Source organism: Typopeltis vanoorti, chromosome 5, assembly GCF_054136105.1.
Source record: "Typopeltis vanoorti isolate ZY-2024b chromosome 5, IOZ_Tvanoo_1.0, whole genome shotgun sequence".
NCBI lineage: Eukaryota > Metazoa > Arthropoda > Arachnida > Uropygi > Thelyphonidae > Typopeltis > Typopeltis vanoorti.
Genome location: NC_143553.1, coordinates 51,920,665 through 51,946,537, shown reverse-complemented (window position 1 = coordinate 51,946,537; position 25,873 = coordinate 51,920,665). Strand labels below are relative to the sequence as shown.

The window sequence follows — 25,873 nt, the reverse complement described above, 5'->3', positions numbered from 1 at the left end:
AATTCATGTTAAAACACCCCGTATTTATGGATTACCAAAAATCCACAAAACTAATATCCCCCTACACCTAGGGTTGTCAAACCGGGACACAGGACTGGATTGACAAAATTTTGACAACCAAAAAAAAACCTACACATCTTCTTTCTACAAATGAACTACAAATATCACAGTCACGAGATTCTTTATTTTATAAAGATAATACAACTCAACTAGAAAAAAAGATCACAGAGACAAATAAAACATTCTTTGTTTTATAAAGATTCTACAATTCAACTAAAAAAATCACAGTAACAAATATGAAAATTCTTTGTTTTATAAAGATCTTACAACTCAACTAAAAAGATCAGTGATAAATATAAAATAATAGATATTGAAGTTACTTGACTTTATACTTGAATCAAGTATTACACAAACACAAAATTTAAAGAAAAGAAAATCTCAAAACCATTTTTTTAATTATAGCTATAACAAAAAATAATAATACCATGGCCTTATTTTAACTATTTAAAAATCACAAAACTAATATTAGTTATCCTTTGTTTTAATTAAAATATTACTCTTTCTTTTTGAACTTATCACTAGATTTGGCCATTTTCAATAGAGCCTTGTTATTCAGTAAATAATCATGCATTTGAAGACAATTAAAATCATAGTTTTTGAGACATTGAAAAATACTTTCAACGGTATTTATTGAAAGTCTATTTCTATCCTCCATCCATTGGATTTCCATTAAGGAAAATATTCTTTCCACGTTACCATTGTGACCAGGTATAAAAAAAAACATTCGCATATATCATACAAATCTTTATATTGCTCCGGAAATTCCGTTTCCATTTTGGAAAATATAAATGCCCATTTTTCTGAAGCTAATTTTTTTTTATTCCACTCTGAAGATTTTAATTCTTCCTCTAATATGGTTTTCAATGTGGTGATTTGATTAAATAAGTATGTGTCATTTATATCAATATTTTTTGTCTTCAAATATTCAAAACTTTTTTTCAGATCTTCCCACTTCGGAATTTCTTCCAAAGTCATCCATGAAAACACCGAATATTTTTCCAATGGTATTGTCCACTGTTTTAAATATTCAATCGTTGTTTCATAAAATTTTGTTATTTCTTCGTGAAATTCATTGATTTGTTATTTTTGAAATTAATCCACTTTCTTCATATTTTTTTATTATTGTTTTAACTTGAAACGGTACAAAATTATTATTTAACTTTTCTATTGCTGTTTTGACACTAGACTTTATAACCCTCTAAAACTTCTATAATCGACTTTTTTCTTCCTTCAATTTTTAATATTTGAAAATGAATACTACTAAATTGGCTATGTAGGCTTCACTAAGAAGGTTTTTAAAAAATCTAGTAAAGTCTTTGGTGCTTTTTCCTCTGACAAGAAAATTTAAAAGCATCAAATAATTTTATAGTTTGCTCGATATCAGGTAGCAGGATAATCATCTTGTTTTACAATGTGACAGTAATTTTTTTATATTCTACATCCACAAAATTGCAAAAATCTTTTAGTCTTTCTGTTCTTACAGTGTATATAGCAAAATAATTAAATCGTTTTAAAATAATCTGTTCAACATCACAAGATAATTGGTCATCCGAGGCTTGTAATGTATTGTGTAAAATGAGGGCTGGACATCCAATTCCTTCAATGTGTGCTCCAATTTCTGTTTTTAGTTTAGTGTACACATTATTAGTACCTTTTCTGTCTTGGCCCCCAAAATTAACATTCGCATTGTCACCGCCAAATCCGATGCATTTTTTAGTATCGATTTTCAAATCCTTCAAAGTTTGAACACAAAAATTGGCCACCATATCTGATGTCTCCCCTTTTAAATGGCTCAATTTCAATAATTTTAAGTTTATGACAGTCTTGGAAAAATACTGAATCATGATTGGAAAAATGTTTTGATCCTTTTGATTACTAGCAGCGGTGCTAAATGGAATAAAATGAACAACTTTCAATTTCGTTACAAATTATATTAATCGAATTAGGTGCAAGAATCTGATTAATTAAACTCTTTTTCGTTTTTGCTGAAGAATACTGTGTTGCAATTTTTGAATCATTGAATATTTTCGGTATTAGCCTATTGAGACAGTCTGTAGATGCAAAAGATTGATGTTGTTTAATCACGTGATAAGCGAAACACAATTCTGCTGCCACAATTTTTTCCTCTTCTGAACTATCTTGTTTTACAAAATAATTTGTAATAGTTTTACTTGTACTTGATGTTGCTACATTGGATCGATGTTTCTCTTTTTTTATATGATCTTTTATATCGGCAATTCACCCGTCACTTATACTTAAATAACTGTTACAATGTTTACAAAAAACCTTCGTATTTTGTCCTGCCTCTTTTGATAAAAGGATAATTTTCACTATACTTTTCTAAATATTTGCATTGTCTCTTTGGCATTTTCAGTAGGGCTAAAAATAAATAATGTAATTAGAAACATTATTATAGGGTTATCGTATTCTAAAATGCCAAAATGCTGACACCCCATCACCTGACCAACTCGTTCCAGACACAAACAACTAACATAAAAATAAATACATGTTTGAAATCTTCACCTTTGCAAGCTTTTCATTAATTAGATGTGATGGATATGCTTATTAGAACACACAAAAAAATTAGATTTTAACTGTCATCATAAGTCTTGTGAAACATGAGTAGGCCTACATGAAAAAGAATTAGACTTATCACACTACATACATTACTTTGCAGCCCATGCATATTTTTCATTAATTTTCTTTAGCAGTTCTTTGTTTCAACACAAATAGTCGAACATATTTTTACATGCAAAATGTCTGTAATTAAATTTAACTATAGCAAGTCCTTTCACAGATTCTATAGTAAGTCTATTTCTTTCTTTGGTCCACTATTTTCATTATCAAAATGTGGACATGTCCACATAAATGCTGACATATGGTAACCCTACGTTATTATTAATTTCAAAGAATATATTTCAAGTAATTACTAATGATCAAGTTTTAAAATAGTAATAACTTAACTTACATAAGAAAACGAAACACAAAATAAAATATAGTAAATAAATCAATAGTCAACAGAACTAAATGCATCTACCCTGGCTCACGGTCGAACAGTACTGTTTAAATGTACATGATCACTGCACGTCCCCTCCACACATCACGAAACGAGACAGGCACACGGTTAAATCATAATAATATTCACAAATACGCTGCTAAAAATTTCTGTACACCATTAAAAATATCTTTAGTTTGGCGAAAGTGGATTTTGAAAGCTTTCCAATATTTTGAAGCGTCCCAAAAGCTCTAGTCGGGACATTGGGATTTGAGGCTTAAAATCGGGACAATCCTACCTATGCCCCATAGTCGATAGCATAGATAGTGCCACACATAAACTGGCCCTGCATTTAACCAAGTCGCTTGTCCCCCTTACTGGCAACTCCTCTACTTTTGTAAAAAATTCAGTCCATTTCAAAACACTGGCTAAAAATCTTATCCTAAAAAATTCAGACATAATGGTTAGTTTTGATGTCACCTCTTTATTTACCAATGTACCACTTATAGACACTCTTGATTTAATCAGGTCTAAATTTCCTCCTGATATTTTTGAATTATTTAAATCTACCATGAATGCAGGTTACTTTACATGAGAAGAAAATTCTACAAACAGATTAATGGTACTGCTATGGGTCCCCCCCCTCTACCCCCGTTAGCAAATTTTTACATGGAACACTTTGAAAACAAAGTACTTACCACAGCTACATAGAAGCCACTATGTAGCTGTGGTAAGTGTGGTAACACTATGTAGATGATGTGTTTGCCATCTGGCCCCATGGACAAGACACTTTGGATGCGTTTGTCACCTATCTAAACAGCCAGCACCCCAAAATCCACTTCACAGCAGAAAAAGAATCAAATAACGGTTTACCATTTCTTGATACATTAGTCTCCTGCCTATCGGATGGATCACTATCTTTTTCTATTTACAGAAAGCCTACACACACACACACACAGGAAGATACGTACATAAACAATCACATCATCATCCAGTCCAAAAGTATGGCATTTTAAAAACACTTACACACAGAGCCAGAGCCATTTGTTCTAACGATACACCTCTGACCACAGAACTCCAATATCTGCGTGCCATACGTTCTTAGCCAACAGCTATAATCCCTACAAAATAGATAAAATACTACACAGGCCCATTATTCTGCCCTCTCCTAATACACAAGAATACAACTTGACTATTTCTATTTCCTATATCAGAGGTACATCAGAAAAGATAGCCAAATATTGATGAAACGTGGCCTTCGCACCACTTTCAAACCTCATGTCAAGCTGGCAACTCTGATCCGCTCACTAAAGGATAAACTTTATCCTTTAGCACACCTAGGAGTGTATGAAGTTCCCTGTGACTTGGCCTATTATGGCCAAACAGGAAGATCAGTTAACATCCGCCTGAAAGAACATGAAAGATACATTCACTACTATTACTATGGCAAGTGGGGACTGGCAGACCACGCTTTGGACAGTCCTTCACACAGGATTAGATGGAGGAAAACGAATGTGCTATTTAGGAGTCATTATAAATCTGAAAGATTATTTTTTGAGTCAGCAATGGATTTTATATGAATTCTCGCAACCTTAACAAATATGGCTGCATTAATTTGCCAAAAATTTGGGTGACTGTTATTCTAAGAGAAACTCTTGCATAGCCGTTTTTTTTTTGTTTTTTTTTGTTAGAGGGCACCAAAATAGGACTTTAGATCTTTTGTCCTTTGCAATTATATTGTTTTACTCACTCACTGTCGCATGTATGTTGTATGTTGTGCTCTGATGATGATGCTGAGTTGAAAATCAGCGAAATATAAGTTAATAAAACATCTCTTTGATAAAATTGTGTGGTGGTGTTAATATCATGAAAAATAAGTCATGAATAACTGTCAACACCTAAGCTTATCTGTTAGATTAGTGAAAATATCACACATGCTAATTTTCAATTGACTCTCATCAGAGAAATTTTTCAAAAGTTCCACATGCCAAGACTGACCACTACATCTGGACGACCATCACAGGATGACGACCCCCCCCCCCTCACACTGAGGGAGAGACATTTCCTAATACCTGTGCCACCCACACTCAAGAAAGCAAATCCCACTAGGGATTGTCATGTGTGTTCAAATACCACATTGGGACAAAGAAAAAGAAAAGAGAGCAGTATATGTGTGCCAAATGTGGCAGAGACAGGAATATGTACATCTCTGCTTTCAAAATTACCACACACTACTAAAGTATTTTGGGGGAAGTGTTTTTCACTTGAAGTTGTGTGTGACATTATTTGACATGGAATAAACAAATAAATTTCAAGATAAATTTTGGACACCCATAACTTGAAAATAAAATTCCTATATAACAGTTTTGTTCAGGGACTTCAATTTATACAAGAAAACAGTGCAAAATGTGTAATACATTATAGTAACTATTCATATTATTATATATATTAGTGACCTCTGTTGGACAACTCTGCATGAAATGTGTTGCATGTGGTATTTTTTTAAAAATGAGAATTTTTGAAAATTTTGATCATCTACAAACATCTACATCATGAATGGTGAGTTTTGACAACATTTATGTTCATTTTTTCATGATCATATATAATTTTATAAAATATTTTGTAATTGTGAAAATAACTCAGCAAGGAGGGTCATACTGGTTATTTAGTATCTCAGCAGTTAAAAGGTTAATATATTAATGTGCATTTGATAGAAGTAGTTAATGAAGTTATAGACTTGGAGTTTACTGTGAACAGTGACTTAAAGTTTAAGAGTTGCATTGCTAAGGTGATCAAACTCAATATATATCAGATAACATTATAAAAGTTATATGGAAAAGGAAGCTATTCTCTCACTGTACAAAGCTTGGATTAGAACACATCTGGATTACTGTGCACAGATATAGTCCCATGTGTTGCAAGAAGATTTTTTTTATATTTTTATGGGGAATTTACCCACAAGATGATGGTTAACCTATAGTACACCAGTAGTGTGGATGGGCAAGAAGGAACTTGTTTACATTTACCTTGAAGAGATGTGGATTGTATTCCTTTGGGAAACACATAAGATGGCAGAATGTTCCATAGGACAGCAATAGAAGGGATGAATGAAGAGGAGAAATTTGTTTTGCAAGTTTGAAGATGTATTATGAGGGAGTCTTGATTAGCTGCTACATGTATTTGAATGGATTTGACAAAGAGTGGGGATGTTATTGATACTAATTCTGATGAACAGTGGCCTAGAAGTATTTGTAGAAGATGCAAGCAGCAGAAACTGAGAACCTGTGTGAAAGTGAGTGGTGTAGTGAAGCATATTAGTGAGATAGGGCCAATTAATCAGCCTGAATGTCCTTTTCTGTACACAATCCAGTGCACCACTACAAATGTGAGAGCAATATTCAATGGTCATATGGATTTGTATAAAGTTAGAAGATGTTTGCTTCAAGTGATGCCTCAGGTGAAAAGTTAATTTTTTTGGAGGCAACATCTGTAATACGCTTGTGCCAAGAGAGAGATTTAAAAGTAGTGTTATTACAAGAAGATAAATGTCATCATCCATAAGAATTTGAGTATTGTCAAAAGTAATTTTTTTTTTTTTTTTTTTTTTTTGTGGGAAACAAGGCAGAGTCACATTTTGCTAGCACTGAAACTGACAAGGATATTCAAACTCCATTGATGAATGTTTTGGGGATCTGTATTTAAGGTGGTAGTGGTTAAAGCTCTGGAGAGATTGTGATTTGTACAGCGCTATATTTATCAAATAAAAAGGAGGAATGCAATGTCCTATCATCAGCAAAACTATGTATTGGGATGGTAGTCTGATGGAGTTGATCATTTATATAGAAGGAATAGAGTGGGTGAGAAAACAGAGCCTTGTGAGATTCCTGCACTAGTTTTATACTTAGAAGATAGGGAAGAATTCACCATCATACAAAGTGAGCATCCAGTCAGAAAGCTGGCAGTCCAACTGCAGAAGTCAGGGAATAGACCAAATGATAGAAGTTTACTTAACAGGCCTTTTTGCCAGACCTGGTCAAAAGTCTTGGAGATATCACAGCAACCACTTGAGACTTGCTATACTTTTCCATGGTATTTGTTGAAATAAGGGTGACAAAAGTCATTAGATTATAGTCATTACAGTGTAGATTCCAACAACAGTGCTGGAATCTACACTGGTGGTCATTTATTAGTTGAGTCTTCAAGGTAGCATAGCAGTTGAGTGTTGATGTCTCTTAATAATAATAATGGCAAATACTTGTTGGATTTCTGCTCAGGACATGGACTGGTTATTACTAACACCATGTTCCAACATAAAAATGTGCACAAATTCACATGGAGAAAAGAAGCAAAGAATAAGAACAGTCTCATTGACTATATTATTGTTGATAGTGATGTTTTCTCTCTGGTGCAGGACACTCTAGTGTACAGAGGATTTGAAATTGGAAGTGATCACCATTTTGTCTTAAGAAGGATAAAATTGAATTTCATATTGAAAAGAACAACATGTAAGAAAGTTTTAAAATGAATAAAAGTTGAGCAGCTCTCAGATGTGAACTGTAGACTAAAATACACAAAGATTATTGAAGAAAAAAATGAAAGAGTTTGAGAACAGGAACCAAACCTTGGAGATTCAGTGGCAAGCCTTGAAGAAAATCCTGATTGATTCAGCCAGAGAGGCATGTGGTGAGGTTGTCTGCAAGGATAGAAAAATCAGAACTCCATGGTGGACACAGGAAGTTAAAGAGACAGTGAAGGAAAAGAAGAAAGAATATCAAAAGTTCCTGGCAAATAAGTCAGCTTTAGCTCTTAGAGAATACAGAGACAAATATAAGAAAGTGAAACACTGTGTAAAACTAGCTAAAAAAAAGTCATGGGAGGACTTTGGTAAGAACATAGAAAATAAATATCAAGAAGGTGGCAAGATATTCTAGAGGTTGTTGAAGAAGCTCAGAAATGGAGGAAAGAGTGCTGTAAAAGGAATTAGAGATGATAAAGGTGATATGAAAACAGATGAAAAAGATATCCTTGAAGTATGGAGCAATTACTTCGAAAAATTGCTAAATGAAACAAGCAGTGATGACAGCACAGTGATAAAAAAACACTGACCAGGCATGCAATCAGGAATGCATATCCATGCTTGAAGTAAAAAAAGCCATCAAAAGTCTGAAATGTGGAAAGGCAGCTGGAATAGATGATATTAGACTAGAAATGCTCAAGTATGGAGGAATAAAAGTTTTACAGTGGCTACACTGCATAGTTCAGAGGGCCTGGACAGAAGGACAAATTCCAGATGATTGGAGTAGAGCTCTCATAGTACCCATATATAAAAAGGGAAATAAAACTGATTGTGAGAATTACAGAGGTATTTCTCTACTGAGTGTTCCTGGTAAGATTTATGCCAGTATACTTGAGAAATGGTTGAGAAGGATTGTAGAAGAGAAGCTTGGTGAGGAACAAGCTGGATTCAGGCCAAATAAAGGCTGTCAGGATCAGATATTCACTTTATGACAAATAATTGAAAAGTCATGGGAGTATAACAAAGATCTGTATTTAAGTTTTGTAGATCTGGAAAAAGCATATGACAAGGTGCCAAGAGAGAAGCTATTCAAAACACTATAGTTGTATGGTGTCAATGGATCATTATATCAAGCAATACTTGGTCCTCATTTGAGTTGTAAGTCAGCAGTTAGGGAAGGAAGTACAGGGAAATGGTTTAATGTTAAATCTGGTGTCAGATTTAACATTAATGTCAGCTCCTTGCTTTACGGATGATGTTATACTTCTAAATAAATCCTCTATAAGTCTGCAAGATTCCCTGACTAAATTGAATAACTGTTGTGATAGATATGGTATGAAGGTCAGCAATAACAAGATAAAGATAATGAAAATAAGCAGAAGCATTGAAAATATCAGCTGCATTGTGAACAAGTAAAACATTTCAGCTACTTAGGCACGATTTGCAGTGAAGATGGTAAATTAAATATGGAAAGAGACAACAGAATCAACAAAACTGGTATGGTAGGAAGTCAACTGAATAAATTTATATGGAATAAGAGAGAAATTAGTCAAAACACTAAATTAGCTGTGTACAAGACCGTGTTCAAACCAATTTTAACTTATGGATCTGAGAGCTGGGTCAGAAGTAAAACACTTGACCAGACTAGAGACCGCAGATATGAGAGTCCTGAGAAAAATTAGGGACATGAACAGATGGCATCAATGGCAACATCATATTAAAAACGAGGATATTAGGAAAGAACTTGACATTGTCAGCATCCAGGAATGCGTTAGCAGATCTAATCTCAGGTGGCATGGTCACTTAAACAGAATGGGTGAGGAAAGATTAGCAAAACAAGTGTTCTCTGCCAGGTTGGCAGGAAAAAGACCCAGAGGAAGACCAAGATATAGGTGGATTGATACGGTAAAAAGTGCCTTAGAAGATAGATATATAAATATAAGATCTGACAACGTTGTAGCTTTGACAGGTAACAAATTGATTTGGCAGAAAATTATAGGTAGGAAGTTAGTAATGATGTAAATTTTTCATGTAGTACTATCATATCCTGTACACCCCTTGAGGATAAATGTCAGGAATTTGATGATGATGAGGTAGCATAGCAGTTGAGTGTTGATATCGCTTTCCATTACTTTGAAAATAACTGGAGTAAGAGAAATTGGACAGTAGTTTGAAGGTATAGATTTGTCACACTTTTAAGGGATAGGCAGAATATGGGCTAATTTCTAGACCTGCAGGGTAGATACCTGTGGAATATGACAGTGTAAAAAGACAACATGGAATGGGAGTCAACTCTAGAGTACAAACTTTAAGGACAATTGGAGGAATGCCATCAGGGCCAGAAAACCTTTTGGTGTCCAATTTGAGCAAAATTTTTCTGATCCCTTTCTGGTGAAAGGACAAAGTGGACATTGAGTTTTGAGTATTTTGAATCGTTGAGGGACATTTATCAAAATTAACAGCACAAGAATTGGAGAAGTGAGGAGTAATGAGGTTGCTCTGGGTGATGATGCAACAGAATCATCAGGCAATAATAGTGTTGGGCAGAAGTTGTGACAGAAGTTGGTATAAGTGGTATAGGTAGCTGGATGGCTACAACCATTAGCTATTCAAGAAACATACTTCAACAGGTTCCTTCTTGCGCACTTGTTTTCACAGTACTATTTTGCTACAGCTGCTCAAACAGCATTGATTTGCTATCGGTTTTGTAAACTGGTGTATTGGGTTGATAAGGATATGATATTCTATAAGTGGCAGCAATGGCTTTGTGAAGGGTAGGTCATGCCTTAGTAATCTACTAACTTTTTATAATAGGATGACAGCTGAGTTGGATAAAGGGAATGGCTACATGATGATGATACTGCTGGATTTTGCAAAAGTGTTTGAGAGGAGACTGAATAGAACTCTATTACACAAACTGCAACAAATGAGGATGGAAAAACTAAAACTGGTGATATGGATAAAAGGGTGGCTCATGAACAGATACCAAAATGTAGTAGAGGAGCAGAATCCAGGAGAGGGCAAGTGACTAGTGGTGTGCTACAGGACTGTGCTTGGACCACTACTGTTTAATTTGTACACAAATGATATACAGTTGTTTGATGATGATGCAAAATTTGGGTAGGGTAATAGTTAATCAAGGTGATGTAGAGAGCTTTCAGAATGGTTTAAACAGACTGACAGTATGGCCAAAACATAATGAATGTCGATTTAATGTGGAAAAGTGTAAAGTTATGCATTTTGGGATACAAAGATTACATGCTGTGTATCACATTGAAGGAAATAAACTCCAAGAAACTGATGAAGCAAGGATTTGGAGGCAGAGATAAGGGAGTTATTATTTCTCCTTGATACAACCATATCTGGATTACTGTGTTCAGGTTCTGATCACTTGGATTTATTGGGAATGAGGAAGTGGCAGAGAGAATCCAGAGGTGAGTGACCAAGATGATGAGTTGTCTGTGGAATTCTCCCTATGAGGACGATTGAGTTTGTGGAATGCAAAAGTTGGACAGGCAAAAAAAGGGGAGATATGAAAGAAACATTTAAGTCACTTAAAGAAGTTTACAGGGTTGATGGAAAAGAAACATTTCGACACTTGACTAGTGGGAGCAGTGGAGTTTGTGGAATGCAAAAGTTGGACAGGCAAAAAAAGGGGAGATATGAAAGAAACATTTAAGTCACTTAAAGAAGTTTACAGGGTTGATGGAAAAGAAACATTTTGACACTTGACTAGTGGGAGCAGAACAAGAGGCTATCCCTGGAAGTTGGGTAAGGGTGTGGTTAGCAAGGGTGTGAAGACTAGTTTTTCACTTGAAGGGTGGTAAATGAATGGAATGGGTTGCTTGAGTCAGTTGTAAGTGCTCTGTCTTTCCTTCCTTCTTGAAACAAATAAGAAAAATAAGAATAAAATAAAGAAAGAAGGTAACAATTGACATTTCTTGTGATAAAAATTGCACAATAAAGTAAAGATTTTTTTGAGAACTAAGTGCTCTCTTCTTCAAAGAATCCCTTTCTCTGCTTGTAAGTTTTCTTTTCCACCATAAGCTCATTAAACAAAAGTATGTGATTCATGACTACAGATTATTATTATTATTACTATTATTACGTAACACCTCCATGGAGTCCATGAACTCATCGAGGGAGAGCATGTTACTCTACAACTCTCTGTCTCTACACTCAATCCACCAACTACAACGAACCACAACTACCATCATCACTACACCAATGCCATCTACTGCCCATCATCACTACTATTATTTTCACAGACAATCACAAACATCCGTGCCCATGGTGGGATTCGAACCCATAGCCTTTTGGCTGGAGAGCGGATGCACTGACCACTCAGCCAACCAGGCTGGCTATTATACAATCAAATGTTAACTGGTTCCTGCCATATTAATTAATTCATTCCATTATCACCTGCGGAAATCTTCTAAATCACCTTTATCTCTTATCAAGTTCTTATCAAGAAAACCCAAAGTAATTACACATTATGCCAGCCTGGTTGGGCGAGTGGTTAGCATATCTGCTCTCCAGCCAAAAGGTTGCTTGTCGAATCCCACTGTGGGATGGAAGTTTGTGATTGTCTGTGAAAATACTAGTGGTGGTAGTGGACAGTAGATGGTGTTGGTGCAGATGATGAGGTTGGTAGATGCCGGGTGCATGAGATTGAGTGGTGGAAATGAAGAGTTGTAGAGTAGGTGCCCTCCTTCGATGAATCTTGGACTCCCTGGAGGTGTCAAATAATAATAATAATAATAATTTCCCTTCCCACCAAATGAACAAGTACATCATAAAATGCTCATATATGGTGTGAATGTAAAGTGAAATGGTTTTGTAGGCTTTCAGATTTTCCCACTGGAATTAAAACAAAACTACATTATATACAAAATTTCAGCTCCCTGGCTCATGAGACATAAGTAAACATTTTGAATTGAGTGTGCATTTATGTGTGCACGTACATGTATAGAGTGGACCACACACACACACACACACACACACACACACACACACACACACACACACACACACACACACACAGTGTTAACAAAAGTTTTGGCTCATAGTTTTGTGTAATTATATATCAAAAACTGCCAAAAAAAGCAGGTTATTGCACAACAGATTACTGAATACCAACTCCTATTATATCTTGGTTTGATTGATGTAGAAATATACAAAGGATACAATATCCCCAGAACTATTCATAGCATGTTTCATGCTTAGAAGAAATATTCAAACTTTTTTTTAGTTGAAAAGGAAAAAAGTCTGAAGATATAATAATATAATTATTAATAAAATTTAAGCCATTTATCCTTCATATGGATCAATCCACATTTTATAGACAAATATAGAAAGAAACTTTAAAAAAAGTTTCAAAATGTACCAGAGAGCTGATGAGAATATAACTTCAATATCAGATTTGCATCAGTTTGTACAAAGACACAAGCTCTGGCTAGGAGCCTATATGTTTGCCCTTTATTAGAGCTTAAATTAAGTTTCAGTGGCAAGCTAAAAGTGAACATATGGACTCCTGGGTAGAGCCTGCATATTATAAGTAGTGCAAACCAAGGTTTGAACGACTCATCTCTCTCTACATATCCACTCAGCCAATACCAGACTGGCAAGCTAATTCTGAGTAAACCCAGAGAGGAGAAGAGAATGACATTGGGCTCTGAAGAATTGGTGGTATACTTCAGATACCACCAATTCTTCAGAGAATTGGTGGTATCTGAAGGTGGTATCATTGGTGGTATCACATAAAAATAAATTTTTTAATTTATTTTTATTTTTTATTAATCAATAACTAAATTGGAGATGAGATTCCCACTAGAAGACATAAAGAGAAAGTCAATACTGCAGAGCTCCAAAAAATGGATAACACTGGTTTGTTTACAAACTAGTTATATTATTGTATAATTTATGCTTTTGATTTAGTTTGTTACATTAGTTATAACCAAGAGCACAGCATTTGTTTCATTTAGCAGATGGGTAATTAATAAAGCATATTATTTACAGTTGACTCTTACTTTAGCAAATTATACTATAACAAATTCATTTACTATAAACAACTTACTGTAAAAACATTAGTGCAGATTTGGTGATTATTATGGGGGATTTTAATTATGATGATATCAATTGGAAGGAGGAAATATCACGTGGCAAAAAGGAAATGGAGTTCATACATCTTCTGCGAGATAATTACTTGAAACAGCACATAACTGAAGGGACACGTGGTGTGTGAGTGTTGGACTTGTCATTGGTTCAGAGGATATATGCATAAGTAAAAGAAAGTTGTAAAAGAAAACTACTGAACTACATAAATCAGTTAACATGTGGCCAGAAGAAACAATTAAAAAATTAATATCGCAGTATGCCCGCACGCCCAGAATTTATAGCCTGCCAAAAGTACACAAAACAGACACACCATTACGTCCAATTGTGGAAGGAATCGACAGCCCCGAATTACCACTTAGCCAAAAAATGAGCGGCCACACTCAAGGAATTGGTTGGTCATTCCCCTTCCTACGTAAAAAATATGCATCATTTCATAAACAAAATTAAAAACATTACACTCAACGACCAAGATCGATTAGTCAGCTTTGACATAACTTCCCTTTTCACCAATGTCTCAATCAATGATACTATCTTACTCTTACAGAACATATTTCTACACGACATCACAGCCCTCTTTGCCCACGTACCCCGCTCCGGATATTTCGTGTGGCAAAACCTTCAAAAAGAGGGTACAGCCATGGGCTCAACACTTTCCCCCCCATTAGCGAACTTTCATATGGAAGACTTTGAGCAACAAGCTCAAGAGTCGGGGAGCCTAAAGCCCAAAATTTGGTTCAGATACGTCGACGATATTTTTGCCATTTGGCCCCACGGCCGCAAAGCACTAAATACATTCCTTAGCCACCTGAACAAACAACACAAATGCATCCAATTCACCATTGAAATAGAAAAAAAAAACTCTTCCGTTCCTAGACACACTTGTCACATGTCTTCCTTCAGGCTGTCTCTCCTTCTCAGTTTACCGCAAACCTACACACACACAGGCCAGTACACACACAAAACTTCTTATCACCACCCAACACAAAAACTAGGGGTCATAAGCACCCTTAAACACAGAGCTCAAACTATTTGTTCAAATGAACAAGCTCTTAACCATGAATATGAATCCATCAAACATACCTTTATAAAAAATGCATACAGTATAAAAACCATTCACAAGATCCTTTACAAAGATACCACTAATAACAAAAAAGATTTCAAGAATGCTGTTGCTATACCATATGTTAGAGGCATTTCAGAAAACATAGACAGAACACTACACAAATACAACATCAAAACCACCTTTAAACCTCCGACAAAATTAAGATACCTACTCAGTTCTTCCAAGGATCCTCTGCCACACCTAGCTCACTCAGGGGTTTACAAAATACATTGCACATGTAACATACCATACATAGGGGAAACAGGGCGAACCATCCCAATCAAGAAGGATGAACATAAACAACACATAAAATACCTCCATTTTGGAAAAACCAGCCTTTCTGACCACGCAATCCAAACATACCACAGAATTGATTGGAAAGGTACCAAGTCCCTGCACCGCTCAAAAACCTGGTTCGAGCAGAAATTCAAGGAAGCATGTGAAATGCTCAAACATGATCCGAATCTGAATAAAAATGATGGTCTAACCATCCCAAGAATGTGGAGGACACATCTGCAACCTTCATAGTAACCACAAAGAAAAATCTCAATACAAGAAGACTTGGTGAAGTGTTTTTTTTTTTTTTTTCCCCTGAACATTCAATAGTAACCTGTACTGTACAAATCCAGAAGATAATTGTAACATAACAATATGAACTGTATAATTCCAGAAGAATCCTAGTACATGAGGACTTTAGCAGAGTTTATTGTAGTTTTTATTGGTAATTTTTTTTTAATCGCTAGAAGGCAGGCTAAGAAAAAAGATTAGTTAACAACGTAGATATAATTTACCTGTATAGAGTGCAACAGCATGAAGCTTGGTTCTTATACACATGTATCCTTCTGATGATGACCTCAATACAGGGGTCGAAACGTCAAGTTATTATTTTATTATTAATTAGTAAAATAATCTTTTCAACGTGTGTGTTTTGAAAAGATTATCCCGAGATGGTGTCCCTAAATTCATAAATATGAATGGGAACAAGGTAGGTGTTAGATGGATGAGCAGTAGTATCAAGCTTGATCTACAAAAAAAGAAAATTTTATGGAGAATGTACAAGAAGAAAGGCGATCAGTACAAGGCTCAAGCTAGGAAGGTTACCATCATAGTAAGAAAAGCTAAATCAGATTATGAGAAGACCTTAGCCAATGAGATCAAGGGTAATCCCAAAGAGTTCTTCTGCTATGTGGCAAGTAAAAGGAAGAATGACTTCGGAAGGATAACTTTAGTGGGTGCAGATGGTATTGAGGTGACAAATTCAGATGTAATAGTTGAATTACTGAGTGATCACTTTTCAAAAGTCTATCACCCAAGTGAGGATATCTCTGTACCTGTAGCAATAACTAATGTGAGAATTGAAGTTAAGAAATCAGAAGTATTTAATATATTGCAAAATTTAAATGCAAACACTGCTGTAGGTTTAGATGAAATATCAGTTCGTGTGCATGAATGTGTAAAGGAATTGTCAAAGCCTCTTACAAGTTTGAACTGTGGTATGGTCCCCAGGGAGTGGAAGGAAGGCAAAGTAGTTCCTTTGCATAAAGGTGGTTCAAAAACTGCAGTAGTTAATTACAGACCAATCACCATCTCGGGAGTGGTGGTAAAAGTATTGGAAAAGTTGGTTAAAGACAAAATTCAAGAATGGGTGGATCAGGATATGATACTCTATAGGGGTCAACATGGTTTTGTTACAGGTAGATCCTGCCTTAGCAATCTATTAACTTTTTATAACAGAATGACATCTGAGTTGGACAAAGGAAATGGCTACACAGTGGTACTTCTGGATTTTGCTAAGGCTTTTGACAGGATACCCCATGGAACACTGTCACGCAAATTATTTGAGCAGATGGGAATGGATACTAAACTGGTGATATGGAGAGGAGAATGGCTCAGGGAGAGATGCCAGAAGGTGGTGCATGGAGGAGCAGAGTCCAGGATGAGGCAGGTGACCAATGGTGTGCCTCAGGGCTCTGTGCTTGGGCCATTGTTGTTTAATTTGTACATAAATGATATAGGAAATGGCTTGAGGGGAGATATTCAGTTTTTTCTGATGATGCAAATTTGGGTAGCGCAATAAAAAATCAAGCTGATGTTAAGAGTTTGCAGGATGATTTAAAAAATAAGCTGGCAAAATGGGCAAAGAGTAATGGATGTCAGTTCAATGTGGAAAAGTGTAAAGTTATGCATTTTGGGATTAAAAAATTATCAGCTGTGTACTACATTGATGGAACGGTACTCCAAGAGATTGATGAGGCTAGAGACTTAGGGTGTTGGTGGATAGGGAGATGAAGTTCACAGGATACATTGCTAAGGTATCCAAGATTACACATAGGATTACATGGTTATTGAGGAACACACTAACATCCAGAGATAAAGAGGTTATTATTCCCCTTTATAAAATGTTGATACTTTCACATTTGGATTACTGTGCTCAGGTCTGGTCACCTGGATTCCTTGGAGATGAGGAGGTTGTGGAGAGGGTTCAGAGGAGAGTAACTAGGTTGGTGAGTGATGTAAAAAATGCTCCCTACATTGATAGATTGAGAGCTTGTGGATTGCAGAGGTTGGTTGATAGGCAGAGAAGAGAGGATATGATAGAGACATTTAAATTACTAAAAGGTTTTTATAAGATTGATGCAGGACAATGTTTCAGCTGTGTGATAGTGATGGAAGAACAAGAGGTAATCCCTGAAATTAAAGAAAAGTGTAGTTAACAAGGGTGTGAGAACAAGGTTTTTTGCCTGGAGGGCGATGAATGAGTGGAATTCAATGCCAGACTCAGTTGTGAGTTCTTCATCTGTAAATGAATTCAAGAAGAGATATGATAGATATTGTTTTGCTAGGTTGGGTCTCCCATGATGAGTCTACTGACTCCATGGAGATACCTGTAATAATAATAATAATAATAATAATAATAAAATCCTGGCCCAAAATCCCACTAGTATAACACTTGCTAAAAGAAATTCTCTACAACAAACCATCCACTATAACAAACTATTTCTGTGTTTCCTAATGGTTTGCTATAGTAAGAGTTTGCATGTTGCAAGGTGTAATATATAGCACCAGTGCATACTAGAACAATGGCAGTCAAGATTGCCATTGTTCTAGTATTGCTGTTTAGAAAATTCAACAAAGAATTCTGTAAGATGTAGAGTAAATGAGTGTACAGTGTATGTGTGTGCTGTACTCATTACTGATGGTGAAAGGTTTCTAATTCATAACAAGAATGACGAGAGCATTTCAAAAGTACAACATGAGTTGAAGATCAGAAGAATAATTATGTATCTGTAATGTGACGGTGATGGCACAGCAATCATGAGACAATGATGGTGCACTGAGCATGATGAATGAAGAACCATCTGGTTAAAATGGTACAGAAGAGAGGAGATAGAAAGCAAAGTATGTCAAGGTGAGAGAGAGTATTATATCATGATTTAATGATAACAAGGGAATGTAACATTATGATGAAATCATGTTCTTCAGGAATGAGGGTTATGGATGTTGACAGTACTCTTAGAATGGAAAGAAAATGCAAAGGTGATTGTTTTGGTAGGTATAAGCTGGACAATAAGCACCAAAAAAAACTACAGATCTAATTAACTCCTTCGGAACTACATGTCTCACACTGATCCTTGGATGCACTTGGATGAACCGTGTCATTAACTCTACTTGCCAAATCTGGCTAACTAAGAACACTTGTCAATACAGCAAAAAAATTAATAGCTTAGACATCAACTCAGACATGCTGAAGTCTCACCCTTTTTGGAATCTCTCATCCTGTACAAACCAGAAGATGACAATTGCCATAGAGGAAGACCATGCAAATAATTCTGGCAATACATCTGTGAAACCATCGATAGATCGAATAAAACTCCATCTGACATCTACCAGTTAGCTCAAGATTGAGAGACTTGGAAGATTATAATTTGCAATCTTTAATTTTTTATGTAAATCTGTTTTCCCTTTTCACACTGTATCATATTGTGAATAAATTATGTTGATGATGATGATTATCTCAGAAAGTGCAGTTCAGGATTTGAACATGAGTAGTAAGTGAGCAAGAGAGCTAGTAGTAATAGTAGGAACAAATGAATTTGGTTGAGCAGAAAGAGAATGTGAAAGGGATATCAGAAGGTTAATGAACAGAGTAAAAGAAAACTGATAGGAGAGGTAATTAGCATGTTGCCCAGTTATGAAAGTGATGAGTTAAGATGAGCAAAGATCATAAATGATAGGTTGGCAGAAATGATTTTTTTTTTTCAATATCAATCCCACACATGAGACTTCCAGTACTACAGCACATCAATGCCATGTAAAGAGCAAATTTGATGGAAAAGGACTTGTATATGTTTGATGGATTTTGCTTGAATGGACTTCAGGTATCTCAAAAAAGAGTTGTTCAGGTTGGAAGCGTGAAATCATGAAAAATAAACCTATTGTTGGAGGGGGGGTGCAAGTGAGCGTGTGTGTGTGTGTGTGCAGGAAAACTTCAAAGAAGTTAAGATGAGAACAGAAATTATTATTATTATTATTACAGACTACTCCTTAGACTCATCGAGGAAGACCTTAAACATCATCGCAAGCACTATCCAACATTTGCACAGCATCTATCATACTTTGCTTTGAACTCATTCATAGTCATGGCATCTACAGCACTTTGATGAGCAGAGACAAGCAACCTATTCCGCTCATTCCCCACTCTCCAAGCAAAAAATCTAGTTCCAATACCTTTGATAACTACACTCTTTCTCGGTTTTCAAGGATGGTCCTTAGTTATCTGCCCATCAGACCTGTTCTGAAAAATTTCCACTGTATTAATCTTGTAAAAACTCTTCAATAATTTGTATGTCTCAATTATATCACCTCTTTTCCACCTGTTGACCAATTTCTATAACCCACAAATTTTCAACCTATCCTCATAAGGTTCATTCTATAGACCTGCTACGATCTTCATCACTCACCTCTGGATCTTCTCCACGCCAAGAAACCCAGGTGATTAGATTGGCATGCATTTGTCAATGGCATCTTATCAAGGCTTGAATAAAGAGGAATTAATAACCTGCTTGTCTCTGCTCATCAAAGTATTCTTCACTAACCAAGTAATCTGATGAGCTGCTTTAGCCACTTTTGCTTGTGCCCTCTATACTTCAACTCCCTATCCAACACTCCCAAATCTCTGGCTTCATCAATTCATAAACTTTTTTTTTTCTTTAATGATTTTATCTTGCCAGAAATGAGACTTCCAGTGATCAGGCATGGAATTCAGAGCAGGAATAAAATTTATCTACCACTTAAAAATTACAAAAGTTTCAACATGTACACGGTAAACTTTATTTAAAGAGAGAGAGAGACATTATTAGGGTGACCAGACATCCCAGTTTGACTAGAACTGTCCCATTCAGTTTAGCATTTGTCACATTTTTTTTATTTTTTAGCTCAAACAAGATTTTATTTTGGAATTCTACAATTGCACTTTGGAATATCTCAGCTTGTAGGAAAAATCTTTTGATAGAGCTTCTATTTTTAATTGGATAAATTTATATTCGGCACTGGAACTGAATGAAATTGAGAAGGTCTATGATTTTGTAGCATCTAAATTTGATGAAACATTCTAAAGAATTGTAGAGATTCAAAAGAATCATACACAGAGACAACTTATTTGATGAGTTTTTTCTTGTAAAAATATTTGTTGAAAAATGATACTCTAAATGGAGGCAAAAAGACAGTACCTCTGAAATATTTACACATTTCAATAAAAAAAAATTAGAATTGAGAATATTCTCCATTTAGTATAATTTGCTCTGAGCTTACCAGGTACTCTCTACAGGTACTGAGATACCTCAACAGCTGCAGAAAGAGAGAAAATTTTCTCACTTAAAAATATTATGGTCTGTAGAGTCAATTGAAAGTGCCAATAATTTCAAATTTATTAAAGCATTAAATGTTACTTTGAAGAAAACTAAAGGCAATTTTATGAACAAATTAAAAATTATAAGATCATATTGAAAAAAATACATATTTCAGATAAATACTAGTGACATTGTTTTAGAGCTAGATACCCTCAATATTTATCAACAATTATTCTGGTTATCTTATGTTTAACATATGCAATATAGTGAAGATTTTTATTTTACTTTTATGTACACAGAGAAACATTCTTTTTATTTTCTTTAGAAAAAATTTTATTTTTGAAAATAGTTTTCTAATAGAACTATTTTATAGCTCCAACATGTTGGTCAGTAAATAAATACTTCACAATTATACAATTTTAATTGTATAATTGTGAAATATTATATTATATTATACAATTTTAATTATTTACCATTTCACTTTCACAAATGCTCTGTTTTGAATAATAAATTACATGGTTAACCAACACACAGTCTACTTTTTTACTCCTTTACTGTCAAATCTATTTATGAAGTTGGAAAATTTATAGTGCATTAGAATCAAAATAGGACTAACAGATGTTAGGATTTCTACACTCTCAAGCGTAAACTTCCCAAAATAAGTAACATAAAAACCAAATGCTTGGACTTTCTTAATCATAAGAGTGAACCCAAAAAAGAGACCTAATTTTTTGGATGCCATAGGGCCAGAGATTAGATTTGCCCCAAGAGGAGAAATCTTACCTTATGAAGAGATTTGAATGTTGTCAAAAGAAAGAAAGAATCATATGAGAAATGAAGTGTTACTAACACTAAAATTACAAGATTTTCAGACCCCTGTTCTTCAGCAGAGGTTCAGAATTTATGGTTGGGGGTGTAAGTTTTTCTAGAAGTTTGTGATTTGTTTAGTGCAAAGTCTGTGGAATGAGAAAGATTAGTGTAGTGTGTATGTATATATATATATATATATATATTTGTATGCATATTTACTCGGTTGGTCCTGTTTCATAACAATAATCTTCTAAAATCAACTTCAGAATTACCAAGGAACATCTGCCTTTTGCTCAAATCCATTCATCCTTTAATCCCACGGTTATATGGCCTTCCTAAGATTCGCAAAATCCATAATCCCTTAAGACCAATAGTTGAAGGTATCGACTCACCAACTTACAACTTATCTAAATATCTTGCCTCTTCCTTAAAACACCTCACTGGCAAATCCTCTTCTTACATAAAGAACTCAGCTGACTTTGTTTCCAAGATCAAAGACTTCAAACTTAACAAATCAGATTTGATGGCAAGCTTCGACGTAGTGTCACTTTTCACAAATGTCCCAACCCAGGAAGTTCTCACTCTTCATAAGAGCAAATTATCAAAGAAGTTCTTCACCTTATTTACCCACTGTGTCAAATCAGGCTACTTTAGATTCAAGGACAAGATCTTTAAACAAAACTCCAGACTAGCTATGGGTAGTCCGCTTTCCCCAGTGCTAGCTAATATATTTCTTGAAAACTTGGAAGAAAAAGTGATTTGTTCAGCCACACTAAAACCCAAAATCTGGCACCGTTATATCGATGATGTCTTTCTTATATGGGAACACGGCCTAGATAACCTCAAAGTTTTTTTTGGATCATCTAAATAACTTTCATCTCAAGATAAAATTCACCTATGAGATAGAAGTTAAAAGCTAGAAGCAAAAGATTGCAGTGTATAGATTTGGTTTTCAGTGGGATAAAGATTTTCTGAAAATGGTTCAGAAACAATTAACTAACAGATTATATTCTCTGGAATGTTGGTAATGAAAAAGACTGTGAAAATGCAATTTTCTCAATCTCTCTTCATCCAACGTTCTGGATATATCATTGATACCTATAAGTAGATAAAGGGTCGTTATTAGATTAATGAGAAAGTGTTTTTTTTTTTTTTTTTCACAAAAATGGGATGACAGGGGTAGAACAAGAGGCTATTTCTGCAGGAAGTTGTACAAGAAGAGTATGTTGTGGCATTCCTGTGTATTCAAGAGTAGTCATAATGATATTATAACTCCTGTTAGACATTTAATGAAATGAAACCATCAAAAGGGATGAATTAAATAGTTTAATGCTTCCAATATTTCATCTCTGTCATGGTTATCTTCAAGTGTACAAAATAAATTGTAATAACCACACAAGCAACACATAATAGAGTACACTTCAGTCCAAGTTACAAGCTGAGTTTCCTATTATGGGCATTAGTAGTAAGTCCAGCTTGTAACTTGTGATGTCCTAAGGATTACTGTTTCTCATATATTGGGAAGTTTAACTCAACCCTATTTATTTATGTTAGGTTGGTTTTTAAGAACAGCTGCAGAGTCTAAACAAAACCTCTCACATCTGAACTTTCTGCGGTGAAACACAGTGCCTTTTTCTCATTTGATATTGTGGGTGATGTCTAAGGCATGGTCTGCAAAACATGACTGGTCACAGCTGTAATTGTAGATGTAATCCACTGACAGAATCAAATTTAAACAAACAAAAACAAACATTATTTTTCAATGAAGCAAGTTCAAATGTGAGAGGTTTCATTTAAAAAATCTGCAGCTGTCTTTATTAACTTACCACAGAATGGTAGGTAATATGAAATACAGTAAATCTTAGGCATCTCAAGTTACGACCTAGGCTTCCTACTAATTCACAGAGAGAATGATATGATTCTAGACATTAGTCTACAAGCTCCACTTTATTCTGTGTTGCTTGTTTGTTACAATTTATATTGTAACTTTCAAGATGTCTCTATGGCAGGGAAAATATGCAAAGCATCAAATTGTTGTTTATTTCATTCCTTATGCTGTTTTGATTGCATTAAACTTCTATCATGGTGATATTCCACCAAGCAATAGAAATGTCACGGTGGGATATACAACAAAAACAAACACTGTAAAACCAGGGCATTATCTATTTGGCCACTGAAGCAGACATATTTAATTCAATCAAGTCTATAAATTTAAACTTGCAGTTGAAATTATGTTTACCTGTAAAAGTGGCCTAGTAACTCCCAAAGTCCTTAATATTTCTGGTTCTGAAACCACATTCCAGGTATCTAAACCTATCATCAAAACAAATGAATTAAATGCATTCAATGAGTACCCATAAAAATGTAAGTTAATGATATGCTAGAAAAAGGAGACACAAATAAATCAGAAAAAATAGTGCATATTAATTAAATCATTACATGTAATTTACTAAAAATCAATTTATTAGAAGCAAATTTCTTAAAAATAATTACTCAAATGGAAAACCTATTTAACAAAATAATACTACAATAACATAATGTGACTGACATCCCCTAAAAGTTGTAAACCAATTGTACATTAGTAGTATATAACAGGTAAGCCTAGATCTCTTTCCTGCTTTTTCTTTTATTTAAAAAGACTATGTATAGGTATAATGAGGAAAATGTAAATTAAACTATATTAAACTTGAATAATAATAAATTTAGTTTAATCCTTTATCCAAATGTGAGTAAACAAAGTTTGCGCCCGAAAGTATCTTCAGGACTGGGGTAAGATGGTACAACACCAGGCAACTCGTTGCAAAGGTGGAGCAAGCTAACATCACTCCTATCTCAGTATCTCCCATAATGCAAAACACATCTCCTTGCGGATATGTATAATTTTATGCATTAAGGGAAGGGCCACTACCCAGACTAGTTTCGATCTTTATTGAGGTCTCTTCAGTGGGAGCCAGGCCCAAGTGGAGATACCAAGCAGAAGCATTAGCAAGGTCAACTCTACCTATAGGAGTTGCCAAACGGTGTCACCTTTTTATTAAATTACTCTGGATTTACAGAAAGATGTTGAAAATTTATTTTTCACTTGGTTAGACTATAATAAATTTAGTTTAATCCTTTATCCAAGTGTGAGCAAACAAAGTTTGCACCTGAAAGTATCTTCAGGACTGGGGTAAGGTGGTACAACACCAGGCAACTCGTTGCAAAGGTGGAGCAAGCTAACATCACTCCTATCTCAGTATCTCCCATAATGCAAAACACATCTCCTTGCAGATTTCAATATATTAAACTTGATATTTTTGGTGTAAATGAAGAATTTGAAAAATTATTATAACAAAGCAGAACTATCTCATTATTTTATTATTCAAAAAAAAAAAAAAAACACTGTAACATCACTAGCTTAAAAGACATAAAATCAGGTTCAATTTCAATATATGATCAATAGAACACTGGAATAAGTAACAGGGGTTAAGAAATATGAAACTAATTTATTTTTATCATTTCACCAATGACATACAATATCTGGAGTTTCAGAGAGGGAATACCATACTACAAGGCAATAATTAAAAATTAAATAAATAACATGATAATTAAATACTTAAGGAATTGACAGTGTACACTAGAAATATAAATTAAATAAACTTTAATATACACTTTCCAATATTTCAGCAACGTCACGTTGCCATCTTCATGGGAACTTAGGATAAAGACACGTGCACGCAAGTACTACATAACAGTAAATGAGAAACGAAGCGAGGGAGCTGCCGTTTTCCTAAAGTCCTGATGGTGCCCCCTGGCGGGCTATATTAGGTGTTCTTAGCCTTTGGGCTGAAGTTCTTCTGATGTATGTTTCCCAAATTTGGGGCAGTCTCATGCATCCAAATTTGTTGAGGTTTGGCATGTTCCTAAGGGCTGAGGCTGATTCCATGAATAGTCTTTTATATTTGAACTTGCTGCGGTGTATTACTGTGGCTTTCTTCCACCTTATTCTGTGGCGAGTATCCAGAGCATGGTGTGCTCTGGATGACCAACCACTTCCCCTAGACCTACCTGGAGTATACTCCAGGTAGGTCTAGGGGAAGTGGTTGGTCTTTAGTGGAGTGGATAAGGGATGCCAATTTTCTATATGGTCTGTAACAAGAGGTCAAGTCATGTTTTTTTTTTTTTTAGGATTTTGTAGATTTTTTCTGAGGTGCCTCGGATGTAGGGAATGGGGGAATAACATTGTTGTGTGTGTGTGGGGGGGGGGGATTGTGGGTGAATGTATCTGCCTGTATGGGTGGATTTTCTATAAACTGAAAAAACCAAGGTTCCATCAGGTTGGCAGGTGACTAGTGTGTCTAGGAAGGGGAGGCTATTGTTTTCCTCTTATTCCAGGGTGAACTTGATTCTAGGGATACTAATATAGCCCACCAGGGGGCACCATC

At 35.1% G+C, this 25,873-nt stretch overlaps 1 protein-coding gene across 1 annotated transcript in view; it reads right to left on the bottom strand.

The window, feature by feature from the left end:
* The window catches only part of Sec8 (exocyst complex component secretory 8), a 519,950-nt gene that overhangs the window by 205,509 nt on the left and 288,568 nt on the right, over positions 1–25,873 (bottom strand). The window contains exon 17 of the mRNA XM_090392988.1: positions 23,689–23,762. Coding sequence (XP_090249114.1) covers positions 23,689–23,762 — 74 coding nt within the window. The remainder of the gene's footprint in view (positions 1–23,688; positions 23,763–25,873) is intronic.